This window comes from Symphodus melops, assembly GCF_947650265.1.
Source record: "Symphodus melops genome assembly, chromosome: 10".
In the NCBI taxonomy this organism is placed as follows: domain Eukaryota; kingdom Metazoa; phylum Chordata; class Actinopteri; order Labriformes; family Labridae; genus Symphodus; species Symphodus melops.
Genome location: NC_136700.1, coordinates 425,481 through 443,512, shown reverse-complemented (window position 1 = coordinate 443,512; position 18,032 = coordinate 425,481). Strand labels below are relative to the sequence as shown.

The window sequence follows — 18,032 nt, the reverse complement described above, 5'->3', positions numbered from 1 at the left end:
GGAGTGAACGGCGGGAGTTGCCATGGAAACATCAACCGCCCAGTTTCAGAGAGGTGAATTAAAATCCCGTACGCCGTTGTTTCAAAGCTTCTTCATGATGTTTACAGCAGCAGGTTTACACTCAGGAGAAACAGTGATAGTATAACAGGAGAGGGATGAATTGGTAAGTAGAAGAAACATTTTCAAATATATGAACATGAAATTATTTCTACAAACTGTTTTTCTCTCACCACATTAAGATGTTAGCTCTCTCTAATTAAAGTTTAGCTGTCTGCCTCACTAGCTCGTGTGAGGTGTGATTTATGATAGCATAGCATCCTGTTTGATAAAGCAGCTAGACGACCTAGAGGGAGCCTTTATACCACCACAACTACACACTGTTAAAACAATACTGACTTTAGTTTGATATCTCCAGGTCAAGATGCAGAGGAAAATCTCTTCTTTAAAAATGACATCATTCAACCACAGCCTGGTCCTGATCACCAGATTCAGAAGGTAGGTTATCTTTGGTGAGATAGTTTTTCCATTTATTAGATTAAAGTTTCCTTTATGTCATTTGATGTCATTGAGGTAAAATCAGTAATTATACAAAATGCTCCATTAAAAGTAACTGTCCTGAGTTCATAACAGATTTAAAGGAACATTGAGGAGTTTCTAACTGGTCTCTATATGACCTTCAAAAGTAAACCAGACCACCAGGAACAATATGGACTATTGTAATATTCAAAACCTGTTTGTGCGACCACAATGTCAGTATCAGATGAAGCGATATTCATCACACAGAATCTAATTTTACATTCAACAAGAAATAAATCAACAACATTTGATGAGCTGACAATAAAAGACACTGAGAATAATTTAACAGTCACACACATTAACTCACATCAAATGTGAAAAGTAAGAGAGACCCATTTTACTGATTGGCCCATTTCAGAATAATGTTTTATTGAATACCACAGTCTGTTTGAATCCTAAATTCTCATTGGCTGGAGAATTTTTTTTTTTTTTTTTTTTTGACTTGCAATTTTTATTTTCTGATATTAGAATCAACATACACAATATGTTAACAAATGTACAAACCATCAACACCCTAAATCCCACCCCCCACCCACCCCTACTCCTGACGGGTCAATCACTCTCAGAGGTGGCTTGCATCTCAACCCACATCTTTGCGCGTCTGCCTGATCTTTACTGTGACATCCGGATATAATCGAGGTACATATCCCACTTTAGACAATATTTTTCAGTTCTGTCCAGCATCCTATATGACATTCTTTCATAAGCAGCAGTTCTGCCCACTTCAGTCATCCAGTCCTGAAAAGAAGGTTCTCCAGGTTTCTTCCAATTCCTGAGGATGATCTGTTGGCTGGAGAATTTTAATTTAATTAATTAACTCCTCATAATTTTAGGACTCTAATAGTGATACTGTCTGTTTACCTTTCCAATTGAGCTGGGTACATGTCAGCCTGTATCTACAGTAAGTAACCATAGCAACAAGAACTCAGTCAAAGCATCTGTTTACAAGTTATGCATCCTGTTAACAAGCTATTCAGCTAATTACAATAATGAGGGCCTGCAACATTTCTTTTTAAGTATTCAGACAGTGTAATATTAATATAAAATAAGGTCAGTTATAAAATCGTATTTGAAAGATGTTAAGAAGATTTATGCATGGGTCAATGACGTGATGCTTATTTTTTTGTGTCTATGTGATTTGCTTACATTTAAAAAGGTTGACATTTTAAAATAAACTTACATATTACTTGCATACATTTCTTTTTTTGAAGACCTAGTCTAAAATATATGGTTTTAATATATTTTGAGAGAATATTTGGGGGATAATGGCAAAAATGTCATGTGGTGTAATTCTAAAAACTTGGTACGAAATAGTTTAACTTGCTTAAAAAGGTTAAAATGTTAAAAAAAAACATGCTATCAACTAGTTTGGCATAATCTTACACTAGATCTATTCAATAGTAAATAAAAGTAATAAAACACAGTTGTTAAGAATATTATATTTTATTTGGGCAATTTTGTCCGTCAAGTCAAAGTCCTGAAGTGTCAAGGTGGTGTAACCACCATTCAAGGAGCCATTTTGGTAATATGATGCAAGAAGACAATGTGACAGGAAATGACATCACAGAGAAGGACCCCTGCTGAGACTAACTGCCGTGTGCCACGGTCAGTAACTCTCTTTCAAATTTGAGATAATTCTACATTTTTGGGGTACGGTCAGGTATGCTTATGGTTACATGTCAAATGGTCTGACCCCAGGAAAACATTTATTAATCTTCATCATTATAAAAACGAGTATTTACTTTAAAAATTATGTTTGAAATATTCACACAAAGGCTGTGTATGTACACAGGTGTCCTAATAGGTGTCCTAATAATGCCTGTCAAATTTGATTTGAAATTGAAATGTCAAATGGTGTAACGATTACTATTACAAACGTCTCTGTTAGAGGCCAGTTTTATCAAACATCAGTAGTTTATGATGCTGATTTATGTTGTAATATGAACTACTTACTATGTAGAACTATTTTAAGTGTAAAGTATTAATTATTAATTTAATAATGTAGAAGAATTAAGTAGGTGTACAGTGACACCTACCTTTGAACATGAACAGATAAATGTTAGTCAACAATTAAAAACTTCATCTGTAAAACACAATTCATTAAATTTTCTGCTGTTTCATAATTAATACAACATAATAGAGCCTCTTTCCCTCCAACAGATGCCTCTTTCAAGTAAAGAAAAAGTGGCTCGGCACAGAGCACGCATGAATGCTGATCCTGCAGCAAGGGCCAATTACCTTGCTGAAAGACGTGAAAGGTGACACACACACACACACACACACACACACACACACAGTGTTAAAGTCAGAATGATGTAGTGATTCAGGTGTTTTGAAAGAGTTGGCCAGTGGGAATAAAAGAAGGCAACTGTTTTTACAAGTATGGTAATTGTTTTCATTTGTTTGTTTGATTCATAGTTATCGTAGGAGAAAGAGAGAGGGAAAGAATAAAAATACTCCAGTAGCCGAGCTTTCAAAAAAAAGCAGGAGAAGATCAGAGAAACTTCAGAGAAAAGAAAAGGGTGCTTGCTGATGTTCTCAGCTTAACTCCACCATCTATAAACACATCAGCAGATGATATTCAGCAGCTAGACCATCCTGATCCAATGCGTAATCACCTTGATGACTATGAGCAGCCAATTGGTGAGCGGCTGCAAGCATCCTCAACCCCTGAAAGGAAAGAAAAGGAAACAAAGAACAAATACTACTGCTCAGTGCTAAAAGAGAGGGAAAGGCTGAGGTCTGAACTTCACAAAGTTAAAAGGGAACTCCAGGCAGCAAAACTCAAGACACAAAACATACAGAGGAAACTAAAGAAGCAGAAGGAAAAACAGAAAATGGTGATCGAAAAGAACAAACCGAGACTCAAAAAGAAAGCATCACAGGCGAGAAGAGAAGAAGTGGCCAGCTTTCTCTGCAGGGATGAGAATAGTCGCATGTTATCAGGCAAAAAGGACACTGTGACGAAAAATAAAATCAAAAAGCAAAGGAGGGTACTACTTTACTCTCTGAAGGAACTCCATCCACAGTACAATACAACAGTCAGGAGACACCTCAAATTGTCATACAGACAGTTTGTTAGGTATTGTCCTTTTTATGTAACACCAGCAAAAGACTCTGACAGAAATACATGTGCTTGCATAGAGCATGAAAATGTCAAGCTGCTTGTTGACAAGTTGTATCAGAGAGGCCTTCTTCTGACCAACAGCATTTCTGACTTTCTGGCATCTATTGCATGCAACACTACCAGCAAGACTTGCATGTATCGCACCTGTGCGGAGTGCTGCTACAATGAAATTGAGTTCGAGGGACCTTTGGAGGCAACTCTAATAACATGGCAGCAGTGGTCCAGGGTAGTCTCCTCTGAAGAAGGGAAAACATCTCCCAACTTTGAAAAAGTCACACAAAGTGGTAAGTGTGATGATCTGCTGGCTTTGCTTAACAAGAAGCTGGACTCTCTTGCGAAGCATCAATTCAACTGGCTACATCAAGTGAAAACACTCAGAGAGCTAAAAGAAACTCTGTGCGAGGATGAAGTCTGCATTCACGTAGACTTTTCAGAGAACTATGGCTGTAAGCTCAACAGGGAAACTCAGGCTTTCCACTTTGGTGGAAGTCGCAAGCAGGTTACAGTCCACACGTGTGTGGCGTATACAGCCTCCTCATCAATCTCCTATGCCACTCTCTCTGCCTCTCCTCGCCATGATGAACGTGCTGTATGGGTGCACATGGAGCCTGTGTTGAGGGATGTCAAAGGCAAATGTGAGACACCACCTTGCACCCTACACATCATCAGCCATGGACCAGTGACCCAGTACCAGAACAAGAAAAACTTTTACCTACTCAGCACAGTGCCTTTTCTGTATGGCTTCCAAAGGGTCACATGGAACAGTGAGAAATCGCATGGGAAGGGAGCTCCTGATGGAGTGGGTGGGGCTGTAAAGCGTATCGCGGATACAGCAGTCAAAAGAGGCACTGACTTGCAAACAGCAGAGGAGCTGCACAACTTCCTAAAAGATCAGCCCTCTAGCATCAACTACTATTGGATATCAGAGGAAGCCATTGCAAAGTACGATGAATCAGTCCCAACAAATGTCCCAGCCGTGAAAGGCACACTCAGAATTCACCAAGTGACCTCTGAAGTCCCAGCTGCAATGCAGTGGAGGGATGACCAGGATGAGATACAGGTCACCTGGTATCTGCAACTGCTATGGTCCATCTGCAGTAGATTTCCGCAACCTACCAGGAAACCACCCCTCAACATGTCAGCAGGATCTGAAAGGAAAGTTCATTCTGGTCAGATATGAAAGAAAGCCTTTTGTGGGACAGGTCATGCAGGTGGTGGGTGACGAACTGGAAGTGAGTGTCTTCACCTGGCCTCAACCACCTGATCTCCTTTTCTATTACAAGTCTGATGTGCTGAACATTGTCTCTGAGCCAGAACCTTTGAACTCGCGTCATTCAAAACTCACAGCAAAGGACTGGAAACACTTCCAAGCACAAACTGCCTGAACTTTAAGATTCAGAAGTTCTGTCACACTGGCACAGTCCTCTCTGAAACAGCGTGCATGGCACTAAACACAAGGTCCAACCCTTCTCTCTCTGCTTTCAATCCCCCTTCTGTTTTTACCTTCATTCACACTGTCTTGCTCTCTCTCACTCACACACACAGTTTTTGATTGTTTGATATGTTAGTTGTTAGATATATTTCTTTTCTAAAATCACAATAGAAGTAATGAGTTCAACCATATGATTCTTGTCAGATTGTTTTCTACAATGAAATAATGTAAGTTCTTCTCGAACACACACACACAAAGTTATTTACTCATGCACTCTCTCTCTCTCTCTCTCACACACACACACACACACACACATTTTTGTGTTTCTTTTAAGAGCTTCCCTGGTTCTTGTCAAATGTTTTTCTACACTGAAAAAACAGTAAATTTAACCTTGAATTCATTTGACTGTCATTCTTTAATTTTACTGTCATTTTTTGAAGAAACAGTGACCTTTGACTATAAAAGCAACAGTCAGGTGGAATATAAAGTAACCCTCTATTGCAGTGCAATAACATGTTTTACATAATTTGTCAAAGAACACAAACACAAAGAACACAAAGGATGATTACAGTATATGTCCCACTCAATGTATTCAAAAAAGCCTGAAATTTAAATTTGGATGTAATCCTTAGAAAATCTCTTTTCATGTGATATTTTAAAAGCATTTAATTATTTTTCTGGCTGCATTTATATGCATTCTAGGTGGATTGAATATTTAAAATTTATCATTCTTTTTTGGTTACACCATATGACATTTTCAGGCACATTCTGTTTGATTTTTGTAAAAAAAAAAAAATGGTACAAACGTGATTTCAAATGGCATGAAACCAACATGAACACAACATGTGCATTTTGACAGACCTGATTAATGATTTTAAAACAGAATTTTAAAAAGTTTTTGAATTTCTCATCTTACAAAAACTCATTCGTCACTGACCCAAGTACAAAACAAAGATGTGTACGTAGACAGGACAGTTAAAGCAACAGCAAATAAACAAAAACTACAAGCAATACAAAAATAATAACAAAATGAAAATACACAAAACATTAACAAAGACAAAACAACTCAAGTAGAAAAGTATGAAGTTGTGCTGGTGTATAAATGTGTGAATGTCAGTGTGTGTGATGCATCGAGGTTGGCAGCTGTGGAAAGAAGCAACGGTTAACAAAAGAAACATTCAGGACAGAACAAAGAAAAATATACAATGATTTTCATAAAAAATAATTAAAGTAAATATAATAATAACATAAACATAAATATGGGAAACACAATGTGGAGTATAAGGGAGTAGAAGTAGCTCACGACCGGTTTTATTTTTTGAAAGTAGTTTGGAGACCCCTGGTGTCGAGTGTGGATATTGTTTATGGATTGGTTTGATTGGTGGATATGTGGACTCAGAGTGTCTGTGGTTATTTGGGATGGTGATTTGTGTCTCTGAGTCAGCAAAGTGATGGGGACGGGGGACTTCCAGGGACTGTGATCCAAAATGAGTGACGTGGTTGACGGGCCCAAGTGTCCTGGAGATAATCATCAGTGCTGCCCTGAGTGCATTGGGAACTCATGTCTGTATTTGATAAACCTATTTGAGACATTTTGCCTCGAGTGATGTCTGTTCATTAACGATTTCTTTTTTTGCACGTGCACTCGCGTTCCTCTGTCATTCTTGAGCTGTCATTGGGCATTCATCTGACCAATGACACGGCGTTCCTCCCTTATTTCCAGTCTTTCCTCATTCTGCTCCCCTTTTAAATATGATTCTGTTTCTGCCTTAGTTCCTTCATGCTGATGTTACCTTGTTATTGTTGTTTGTATTTACATTTACAATTACAGGTTCAATAATAATTATAATAATAATACTTTTTTTTTAATGGCGCCTTTCAAGCCACCCAAGGTCGCCTTACAGTGGATAAAAACAATACATTAGGTTAAAACCAAACATAAAAACAAACAAAAGACAGGTGTAGTGTGAAGTGAACAGTTACAGTGAGTATGCCAGTTTGAACAGGTGGGTTTTGAGTTGGGATTTAAAGGTGGAGATGGACTCTGACTGTCTAATGTGGGGGGGAAGGGAGTTCCAAAGTCTGGGTGCCGAGCAGCTGAAGGCTCGGTCCCATGGTACTGAGGCGTGGTGTGGGGATGACTAGCAGTCCAGCAGAGGTTGAGCGGAGGGTGCGTGAGGGGCTGTAGTGATGGAGGAGGTCGCAGAGGTAAGTGCTGGTGAAGAGCTTTGTAAGTGAGGAGGAGGTTTTTGTAGTTGATGCGAAATTGTACAGGGAACCAGTGAAGGTCTATGAGTGTGGGGGTGATGTGATCAGATGATTTGGTGCGAGTAATGATCCGGGCGGCAGAGTTCTGGATGAGTTGCAGTCTGTTGATGAGTTTGGCGGGGAGTCCAGTGAGGAGGGCATTGCAATAGTCAATGCGGGAAGTGACAAATGAGTGAACTAGGATTTCGGTGCTGGACTGGGACAGTGATGGGCGGAGTCTGGAAATGTTACGGAGGTGGAAGAGGGCAGTCCGGGTGATGTTTCTAATGTGGGGAGCAAATGAGAGGGTGCTGTCCAGAATGGTGCCGAGGCTTTTGACTTGGGGGGAGAAGGGTACAGGGAAACCGTCGATGATGATGGATGGGACTGGGGTGTGTTGTGAGTTGGTGAGGGTGGATTTGGAACCGATGAGCAGGGCCTCGGTTTTGTTGTCGTTGAGTTTCAGGAAGTTCCTGCTCATCCAGTTCCGAATGTCTTCCATGCAGGTGATGAGGGAGGTGGGGGGCAGTGGGTTTGGAGGAGATGTAGACCTGTGTGTCGTCGGCGTAACAGTGAAAGTGGATCCCATGATGGCGGAGGATTGTGCCCAGGGGGAGGAGGTAGATGATGAAGAGTAATGGACCCAAGACTGACCCCTGGGGGACACCCAGTGAAACACCCGAACACCCAGACTTGTGGTCCCTTATTTGCAAAAATTGTTGGCGGTCAGTGAGGTATGATGTAAACCAGCGGAGTGCAGCACCAGTGATCCCAATGCCAGCCAGGCGGTCCAGGAGTAATGTGTGGGAAATAGTGTCGAATGCTGCGCTGAGGTCGAGGAGGATGAGTATGGTCAGAAGTCCGGAGTCAGCTGCACAGAGGAGGTCGTTGGTGATTTTGATGAGGGCTGTTTCAGTGCTGTGTTTTTTGACGGAAACCGGATTGGAAGGGTTCATGGAGGTTGTTTGTGTTGAAGTGGGACTGGAGTTGAGCGGCAACCACCCTTTCAAGTGTTTTGGAGATGAAAGGGTGGTTAATCATAGAAAGTGTTCATTTGGTCACTGAAGGCATCTTGCGACCTTTCGTCCTGGTGGATCAGGTGATCATATGTGTGAAGAAGAGCGTAATCAAACTTTTCAATTAAAAATGATGAAATCAGAATAATTCATTAGTTTGAACAGAGTCAGCTGATCTTCAGTCAGCAGTTTCTCAGACTGACTCATCACACAGAGACACTGAAGAATCAGACCAGAACCTGAACCCAGGATAGACAGGTTCAGTGAATGTGGTGTTGAAGGTGTGGAGGTGGATCAGTGTGTAAGAGGAGACTCTGTAGAAGGACAGAGAGCCAGCAGGACAGTCCAAATACACTGCTACTCTGTCAGAGACGGACGAGGAGGAGAACTTTGCTACTCTGTTATTGTGTTTGACATGGTAACCTCCATCAGAGCAGAACAGACTCCAGGACTGATCATTATATCCAAACAAACATTCATTAAAGTCTCCTTTCCTTCTGATTCCTCTGTAACTCACTGATACAGAAACCAATCCTCTCAACTCGACCTCCCAGTAACAGCGACCAGTCAGACCAGTCCTACACAGCAACTGAGTATAGTGTTCAAATCTGTCTGGATGATCAGGATATGACTGAAGCTCCTCCTCCACACATGTCACCTTCCTGTTGTTGTCAGACAGTTTCAGGTTTCTGTTGACTGTGTTTGTGTCCAGTTCCAGCTCACAGGCGTCTGATGGAGAATAGAGACACAACACAGCTGCAGGTTATCATCTGTTCATTCATCAACAGCTTTACTGACACTTACTGAGAGTCCATCAAACAAACAGCTCAGACTCAGCACTGAATGATGTTTGACAGCATGGACTGTTTTTAGATTCAATTACTGATTTAAACTTTCATTTACATATTTTACTTGATTTAATACAAAACAGGAAATTAATCATACAAATGTGTTTATTTAGCACACAAATAAGAAAACATCAAATATGATTATAAAATATAAAGTGTGTGTGAGGAGAGATCAAGAAGCCAACAGGCTTATACAACGGGCCTTACCTCTAAAGAGATGAATAAAACAAGTGATAAGAAGAACACAACTTCAAAGGATGATTTACAATTAAAACCCAGAGTGACTGTCGACACAGATCAGCATGAAAGCATCTCCAACCTGAAGCATCGCCCTCCAACACTTTGTCTACTTTTAAAAGGATTTAAAGAGACCAGCTCTCACAGACACAACTCATCCTGCAGGAGACTCCAGGCTGAAGGAGCAGTCAACCTGGAACTCCTTTTTCCTGTTTCAGGGAAGATTATATTATAACAGATGTAAAAATCTGGTCATGACAGAATCAATGCGACCCTTATTAAAGAGGTTTAAAGTTCAATGTTGCAACCACTGTTACATATTTTTATGGTATCCATGGAACTGGAACATGGAAATTGTTCCTTCTGATCTCAAACTGGTAAATGTTATTCCAGGTGATCCAGGATATTTTACAAATTACCGTCCCATATCAGTTCTTCCTTGCTTTTCCAAAATGTTTAAAAAACTAGAATATAAACATCCTTAAACATTTGAACATGTGTAATAAATTGTATGAACACCAGTATGGATTCTGAAAATAATCACTCAGCTTATATAACACTAACCCTTTTATAACTAATGGACAAGATTCATATCACTTTCATGTGGTATTTTTCTTGATCTCTCTAAAGCAGTTAATGCTGTAAATCATGACATTTTATTTGTTAAATTGACTCAACATGAGTTTCATTGAAACCCTGAAGTGCCTCAGTAATTATGTTCATAACAGACAGCAGTGTATTATAACATACATACATGGTCTGCATAAACTGTGATACAGTGTGGAGTTCCTCAAGGGCCCATTTTAGGACCATTATTGTTTCTCATTTACATTAACTATCTTACAACAGTCAGTACAATTTAATTTGATAATTAAGATTTTTACCTTGTTATTACTGACTTATTTCCATTGTTGTTTAGCACCAATACCCCAAGACAAATTCCTTGTTTATGTAAATATACTTTTATGCAATAAAACCAATTCTGATTCTAAAAACCTAAATGTGTTTTATAATCTACCCAAAAATGTTCAGACTCAATTTAGTGTTGAGAATATAAAGAGACTTAGGGTAATAACAGGTTTTAATGACAGAGTATTTAAAAGATCAAAGTCAACATGTTCCTGACTGGTATCAACACTTTTTAAAATGTTTGGAGTCTCCTTGAGGAGAGGTCACTCCTGAACCTCTGCATTAAGAGGAAGGACTTTCTCTCTCCATCTGTGTATGTAGAATACCTGTGTAGACTAATTTCATGATGTTAGCAAAGGTGGACATCTATGATTGTTTAGTTGACTTGTTACTTTTCCTGTAATAAATACATCAAACGTAAAGTGTTACGTTAACAGTAATGATATCTACTACACATTAAATTCAGTACAGCATGTGCTGCTGTGTTCTGATGAAGAGAAATGAAAACACACTCACACTTCCTCAGACCAGGTTTCAGTCTGTGCAGTCCACCATGGTCCAACCTGGAAGAAGAAACCAGATCAGAATCTACTTCATCCATCTTCATTTAAATCCACCATCAGACAAGAAGCAGAGTTCATCATTCAGAAACAGTGAGACAGCTTCTGTGTGTCTGTCTGTACCTCAGTGTCTCCAGTCTGCAGTGTGGATCCTCCAGTCCAGCAGACAGCAGCTTCTCTCCTCCTTCTCCTGGATGATTGTAGCTCAGGTCCAGCTCTCTCAGGGGGGAGGAGCTTAGAGCTGAGGCCAGAGACGCACAACCTTCTTCTGTGATCAGACAGCCTGACAGACTACACACAAACATAAACACATACATACTTGCTTTAGACAGAGCACAGGTGTCACACTTTGTTTGGCATTACTTTTTTAAATTGTTTGACATCCATCGTTTCATGAGCAGCTGTTTTATCAATAAAAGTCATAACCATGCAGCTGAACAGAATAAACATTCATCTGAAGAAAAACTTCTTCATGTGTTTATATTCCAACTTGTATAATTCTTTTTGGCAAGGAATCACTTCTTCATCTCACACCTGTATGAGTCCAGACAAGCATGAATGACTTCCGTCAAAAAGTGCAGGGCTGCGATAAATCATAAAATACTAATAATTAATCGTCATTTGAATTTCCATTATTTCATTATTTCCACCAACAAACATTTCAACGTATTCACTGTCTGCCCAGATAAACACCAAAAGTCTTCAATCTGCCTCATCCAACCAGTCAGCCAGTCAGTCAGTCAGCCCTCCACTCTGCAATAAAACCTTGTTAATATTTCAATTTTGCTGCTGTGTCTGTTTTGGGGACTACATCATACAAATAATAAAATGTATAGCATTAATGTGGCAACGTACAGCTAATAAAACGTTAAAGGACTCATTGAAGGTCAGTTTATTAAAATGAAATGAGGAAACATGATCTTCAATAAAAACAATCTGGATCAGCTGCACACTAACCTGAGAGTGTCCAGTCTACAGAGAGGACTCTTTAGTCCAGCAGACAGCAGCTTCACTCCTGAATCCTGCAGGTTGTTGTTGCTCAGGTCCAGCTCTCTCAGACTAGAGGACTGGGAGCTGAGGACTGAGGACAGAGCTTCACAGCTTCTCTCTGAGAGCTGACAGCCACTCAGCCTAAAGAGGATATTTTTTGTAAGGTAATGAAAATATCAAATGAAAGGAGTGCATACAAGCTAATTGGTTAAACTTTTACATGACCAAGTCCTGACCTGAGTGTTTCCAGTGTACAATGCAGAGTCTCTAAACCACTACACAGCAGCTTCACTCCTGAATCCTGCAGGTTGTTGTTGCTCAGGTCCAGCTCTCTCAGACTAGAGGACTGGGAGCTGAGGACTGAGGACAGAGCTTCACAGCTTCTCTCTGAGAGCTGACAACCATTCAGCCTGCAGATGATTCAGAAGAACACAAATGAAAACAATTACAAACCATAGTTGTTATTTCTGAATAAAGAGAACTACATTTAACCTGGATAGTTATGTGAGCACGTACAGAGCTTTGTTTGAAGCTTTGATCACAGGCAGCAGCCTCAGAAGAGCCTCCTCTGAAGCAGAGTATTTCTTCAGGTCAAACACATCCAGATCTTTTTCTGATGACAGTAAGATGAAGACCAGAGCTGACCACTGAGCAGGAGACAGTTTATCTGTGGAGAGACGTCCTGATCTCAGGGACTGTTGGATCTCCTTCACTAGAGAACGATCATTCAGTTCATTCAGACAGTGGAACAGATTGATGCTTTTTTCTGCAGACAGATCCTCACTGATCTTCTTCTTGATGTACTCGACTGTTTTCTGATTGGTCTTTGAGCCACTTCCTGTGTGTGTCAGCAGACCTCGTATGTGACTCTGATTGGTCTCTAGAGAGAGACCGAGGAGGAAGCGGAGGAACAAGTCCAGGTGTCCATGTGGACTCTGTAAGGCCTGGTCCACAGCGCTCTGATATAAAAGTGCTGAGTCAGATTTTTCTCTGAATACTTTAGACCTCCTGGATGTTCTTTGTTTCTCTGACATCAGATTGACTCCAGAGTTGATGAAGGTCCGATAAACATGAAGAGCAGCCAGAAACTCCTGAACACTCAGATGGATGAAGCAGAACACCGTGCCCTGGTAGAGTCCTCTCTCCTCTTTAAAGATCTGTGTGAACACTCCTGAGTACACTGAGGCTGCTGTGATATCGATGCCACACTCTGTCAGGTCTGACTCATAGAAGATCAGGTTCCCTTTCTGCAGCTGCTCAAAAGCCAGTATTCCCAGAGACTTAATCATCTTCCTGCTCTTTTTATTCCAGTGTGGATCTGTCTCAGCTCCTCCATCATACTTGATGTTCTTCAGTTTGGACTGAACAACCAGGAAGTGGATGTACATCTCAGTCAGGGTCTTGGGCAGCTCTCCTCCCTCTCTGGTCTTCAGCACATCCTCCAGAACTGTAGCAGTGATCCAGCAGAAGACCGGGATGTGGCACATGATGTGGAGGCTTCTGGACGTCTTGATGTGGGAGATGATCCTGCTGGCATGCTCCTCATCTCTGAATCTCTTCTTGAAGTACTCGTCCTTCTGAGGGTCAGTGAACCCTCTGACCTCTGTCACCATGTCAACACACTCAGGAGGGATCTGATTGGCTGCTGCAGGTCGTGTGGTTATCCAGAGGCGAGCAGAGGGAAGCAGTTTCCCCCTGATGAGGTTTGTCAGCAGCACATCCACTGAGGTGGACTCTGTGACATCAGTCAGGGTCTGGTTGTTTTTAAAGTCCAGAGGAAGTCGACACTCATCCAGACCGTCAAAGATGAACACCACCTGGAACTCTTCAGACCTGCAGATTCCTGATTCTTTGGTTTCAGGAAAGAAGTGATGAACAAGTTCCACCAAGCTGAACTTTTTCTCTTTCAGCACATTCAGCTCTCTGAAAGTGAATGGACATGTGAAGTGTATGTCCTGGTTGGCTTTGTCTTCAGCCCAGTCCAGAGTGAACTTCTGTGTTAAGACTGTTTTCCCGATGCCAGCCACTCCCTTTGTCATCACTCTTCTGATTGGTCTATCTCTTCCAGGTGGGAATTTAAAGATGTCTTCTTGTCTGATGGTTGTTTCTGCTCTGTCTGGTTTCCTGGATGCTGTTTCAATCTGTCTGACCTCGTGTTCCTCATTGACCTCTCCAGTCCCTCCCTCTGTGATGAAGAGCTCTGTGTAGATCTGGTTCAGAAGGGTTGGGTTTCCTGCTTTAGCGATCCCCTCAAACACACACTGGAACTTCTTCTGCAGGTTAGATTTCAGTTTTTGTTGGCACTCTGAAGCAGGAGGTCCTGAATGAAAAAAGAAGTGAGATCAATGAGCAGATCCTGATATAGATTACATGACCATCTGAGTTTAAACCTCTTTGTCCTTTTTCTAAAATATGAAATCTGTTCAGATGTTCTTACTGCTCTGCAGACAGTCAGCCAGCTCCTCCTGCTTCATTCTCCTCAGGAAGTGGAGAGTGATCTTCAAAAATGCCTCTTTACAGCTTCTCCTCTGCTCTTCATCCTCAGTCTGACTCTCTAAGCATTCTGGGTAATCTGGAGTCAGAACCCTCTGGACTCTCTTCAGCTCGTTCTTCACAAAGGTGACGATGTTCTCCTCCAGCAGCTGGAACAGAAGGAGACACTGGATATTTCCTATAAAGTGGTAGAACTCAACATGTGGTTCATGTGTCAGTCTGAAGGTCAGCTGCTCTAAACACAACAATAACTTAGCATTACATTCTTGTCATGGTAGTTTATGAAATAACACACCATAAAGATGGAGTCCAGGTCTGTTAGATCCTGCTGGTCTGATGGATCTCTGTGAACCTCAGAGCTCTCCTGTTGAACTCTGTGACAAGACATATTACACAAGAAAACAATGGGTCATATATGATGAAGCTCTGAGCCAAGATATGAGTCTTTGAACCACAGAGTCAGAACATTCACTGGATTTTTAATTCTTACCTTCCATCAGCACCACGTCCATCTTTAAATTCAATAAGCCGACCCATAGACCAGTCACTCTTCATGGACACACCGCTGGGTCCAGGAGAGTCCGGTCTCTGGTCCTGCATCCTGATACAAACAAACAGCTGTTTCATAAACAAAGATCATTTTAATCAGATTGTTCCAGTTCAAACTAGCAGATGGATCATCAGTAATCAGGAGGCAGAGCTGAAGTTCTCCACAGTTCTGTTTCTATTAGAACAGTATCTCAGTCAGAATACAGCCAGCACTGTCTGTCCTCACATTCTTCAGACTGATGAAATCAAAGTTCACAGAAGACGACTCAAACAGAAACACAACTCAGAAAGATGCCAGCAGGAACAATAAAGGTTAGAAGTCCAACCTGCATTTTCATAGAGAAAGAACTCAGGCTAGCTACAGAAGATACTACCAGTCACCACCAGGGGGCAGAAGGACAACCTGAGGGAGAGATCAGTAGGAACAGGAGATAGGCTGGACCTCCTGGACACACAAACTCTGAGATCTGGTTTATCATGAGGAGTCTGATCACTGAAATCTGGGACTGATGAACACTGTGATGTCACTGCTGAAACAAAATACTGACGAGTCCAAAAAAACACCATGAAGCTCTGATCCAAGATATGAGTCTTTGAACAACAGAGATAGATAGATAGATAGATAGATAGATAGATAGATAGATAGATAGATAGATAGATAGATAGATAGATAGATAGATAGATAGATAGATAGATAGATAGATAGATAGATAGATAGATAGATAGATAGATAGATAGATAGATAGATAGATAGATAGATAGATAGATACTTTATTGATCCCGAGGAAAATTCAGTTCAGTCAGAACATGAACTTCACTTTCAGATCTCACCTTCCATCAGCACCACGTCCATCTTTAAATTCAATAAGACGACCCATCGAGCGATCACTCTTCATGGACACACAGCTGGGTCCAGGAGAGTCTGCTCTCTGGTCCTGCATCCTGATACAAACAACATTATTAGTTACTGTGAGCAGCAGTTGAGACACTGATGATGATGAGGATGATGATGATGATGATGATGGAGTGATGAAGGTGGAGTGATGCTGTGACATGGAGAAGAGTCATGGACAGTTAGAGATGGTGATCTCACCTCAGAGCTTCCTGTTCCTCACACAGAGAGGTTTTAGAGGGAGGGACTCCCTCCTCTGTGTCCTCACACTGATCCATAGCAGAGCGCCCCCTGCTGGAAGAGCTGACCTCTGTCACTACAACAACACTGACCAAGTTCAGCTGCTGAAGTCACATCCAGTCAAAGATCTTCACCTGTGGAGGAAACACCTTCATCATCATCATCATCATCATCATCACCTCGCTGTCAGTCTACAAACATCACATCTACATGGTTCTGTTATGGTAGATGGTATTATCATCATCCCATTCTTGTTATAATTTGATGAATGTTTTCATTTAAACTCTTTTCTGTCTTTGTTCTGCTGAAAAACTTTAATTGATCCTCTAACATCAATAAAGTTTGATCTTTGAAAAAAATACCTTCAAACACGCCCAACAAGTCAATGATTAACCAAGAACACAGTCAGCTGAGTTACAACGACTTCTTATAACTTTAGTCAGAACGAGTTTCACCGTGAAAAAACATCTTTAAGAAAAATGAGTTTCAGAACAACACACACTGATCAGTTTGAATTCTCATATTTAAATCACAGAAGAGAAAGAGATTAACTCGATGAAAGAACATTTTATAGAACGGGCTCGTTTTCAATCGACATGTTAGCATGGTTAGCCTAGCCTGTATCATGACTGAGGATCATTGTGTTCCCTTTAACTGTAGTGTGAACAGCTAATGAACCCAGTGGCTAACAGTTAGCTTACAGCTTTTTTACACTTAAATTAAATGAGAATCTTTCAAACAGTAAAAAAAAGCTTGTCTTACCTTCAACACGGAGAACTGATCCGCATCACAACAGGACAAAGACTCCTAACACCAGGAAATACGAAAGTCTAAAAATCACCATGGAAACAGGGAATCAAAGGTCACAACTTTATGAGTTTTTATATTGAAGGAAACTGGTTTATTGTAGCAGGTGACATAGATCCTTTATTGCTTTGATACCAGATATACTCTGCAGTAATAGAAGTTGACAAAGTGTTTGAGGTAGTCTGTTCATCTGCAGTGGTCTGGGCCTCCCTTACCAGGATCCAGGTCCTCAGGATCCTGGTCAGGTCCTCAGATTCATGAACTAGAAGAAACTAAAAACTAGAATGAAGAGTTATTAGCTGTTGTTCATCAGTGAATAATAATATATTTACAAAGCTCCAGATTCCAAGTGTTAGCTTGTAACTCATTCTATAAAGAACAGACTGAACTCTGTGTAATATTATCATCTTCTTATTAAAGAAAGCTCAGCACTTTATCTCACTTCATACTGCTTCACTTTCCTGTCTTAACCTGTTTGATGTCTTTTAAAAAAATGTCTTTTCTCTGTTTAACCTTAGCTCAGATAAAAACACAACTGTTCCCTGTAAACTGAGTATTAGATACGAGACAATAAGAATTAAACTCCTACCTGGTCTGAAGTGGTTCTGTGATCATGTGATCAGTCAGCACGGCAGAAAATCAATCTTTCATCGCCATCGGTAACTGAACACACGTAACAAACGCACCGGAAACGACTTCCTTCAACAGGACGGTTAGAAGGAATCATTTAATGTAGACGTGGGGTTCATTCACACTCTGCAGGAGAACATTGGACCAATCAGATGAAGCTTCAGCTCGCCATCAGCTACCCTCAGGTTGATTGTTGTACATTTAGTGCTGACTGCAAGGTTAGCTAACACGATGGCTGAGGCAGAGCGAAGAGAGAGAAGAGCGAGGATGATGATGATGAAGATTTCATGTTGAAAGAGAACAGCGTACCAAAGAGTGCTCATGCTCTTCACACATTAAATGGACCAATTACAGCCTTAATACCCGTTTGTCACCATGGAGACATGAAATGCTTTTTCCTGTATGGTGACTGTAGTTACTGCTCTCTGCCTCTAGAGGGCAGTATAGCTCTGTACACCTGTTCATCCCTCAGCACTTAT

General features: G+C 40.9%; 1 protein-coding gene and 1 long non-coding RNA gene across 2 annotated transcripts; one reads left to right on the top strand and one right to left on the bottom strand.

Moving 5' to 3' along the window:
* Position 1: 1 nt before the first annotated feature.
* On the top strand, positions 2-11,191 carry LOC306830544. Its single transcript, XR_013779974.1, has 3 exons — positions 2-163; positions 416-495; positions 11,081-11,191. It is a non-coding gene; the product is annotated as an uncharacterized lncRNA (long non-coding RNA).
* Positions 8,295-16,460, bottom strand: LOC306830493 (NLR family CARD domain-containing protein 3-like). Its single transcript, XM_079354038.1, has 11 exons — positions 16,078-16,460; positions 15,816-15,926; positions 14,926-15,036; positions 14,731-14,809; positions 14,380-14,584; positions 12,459-14,262; positions 12,179-12,352; positions 11,910-12,083; positions 11,076-11,243; positions 10,909-10,955; positions 8,295-9,127 (listed from the first exon to the last, which is right to left on the bottom strand). The coding sequence occupies exons 1-11, from the start codon at positions 16,152-16,154 to the stop codon at positions 8,592-8,594; spliced, it is 3,486 nt and encodes a 1,161-aa protein (XP_079210164.1). The 5' UTR covers positions 16,155-16,460; the 3' UTR covers positions 8,295-8,591.
* Positions 16,461-18,032: the final 1,572 nt, after the last annotated feature.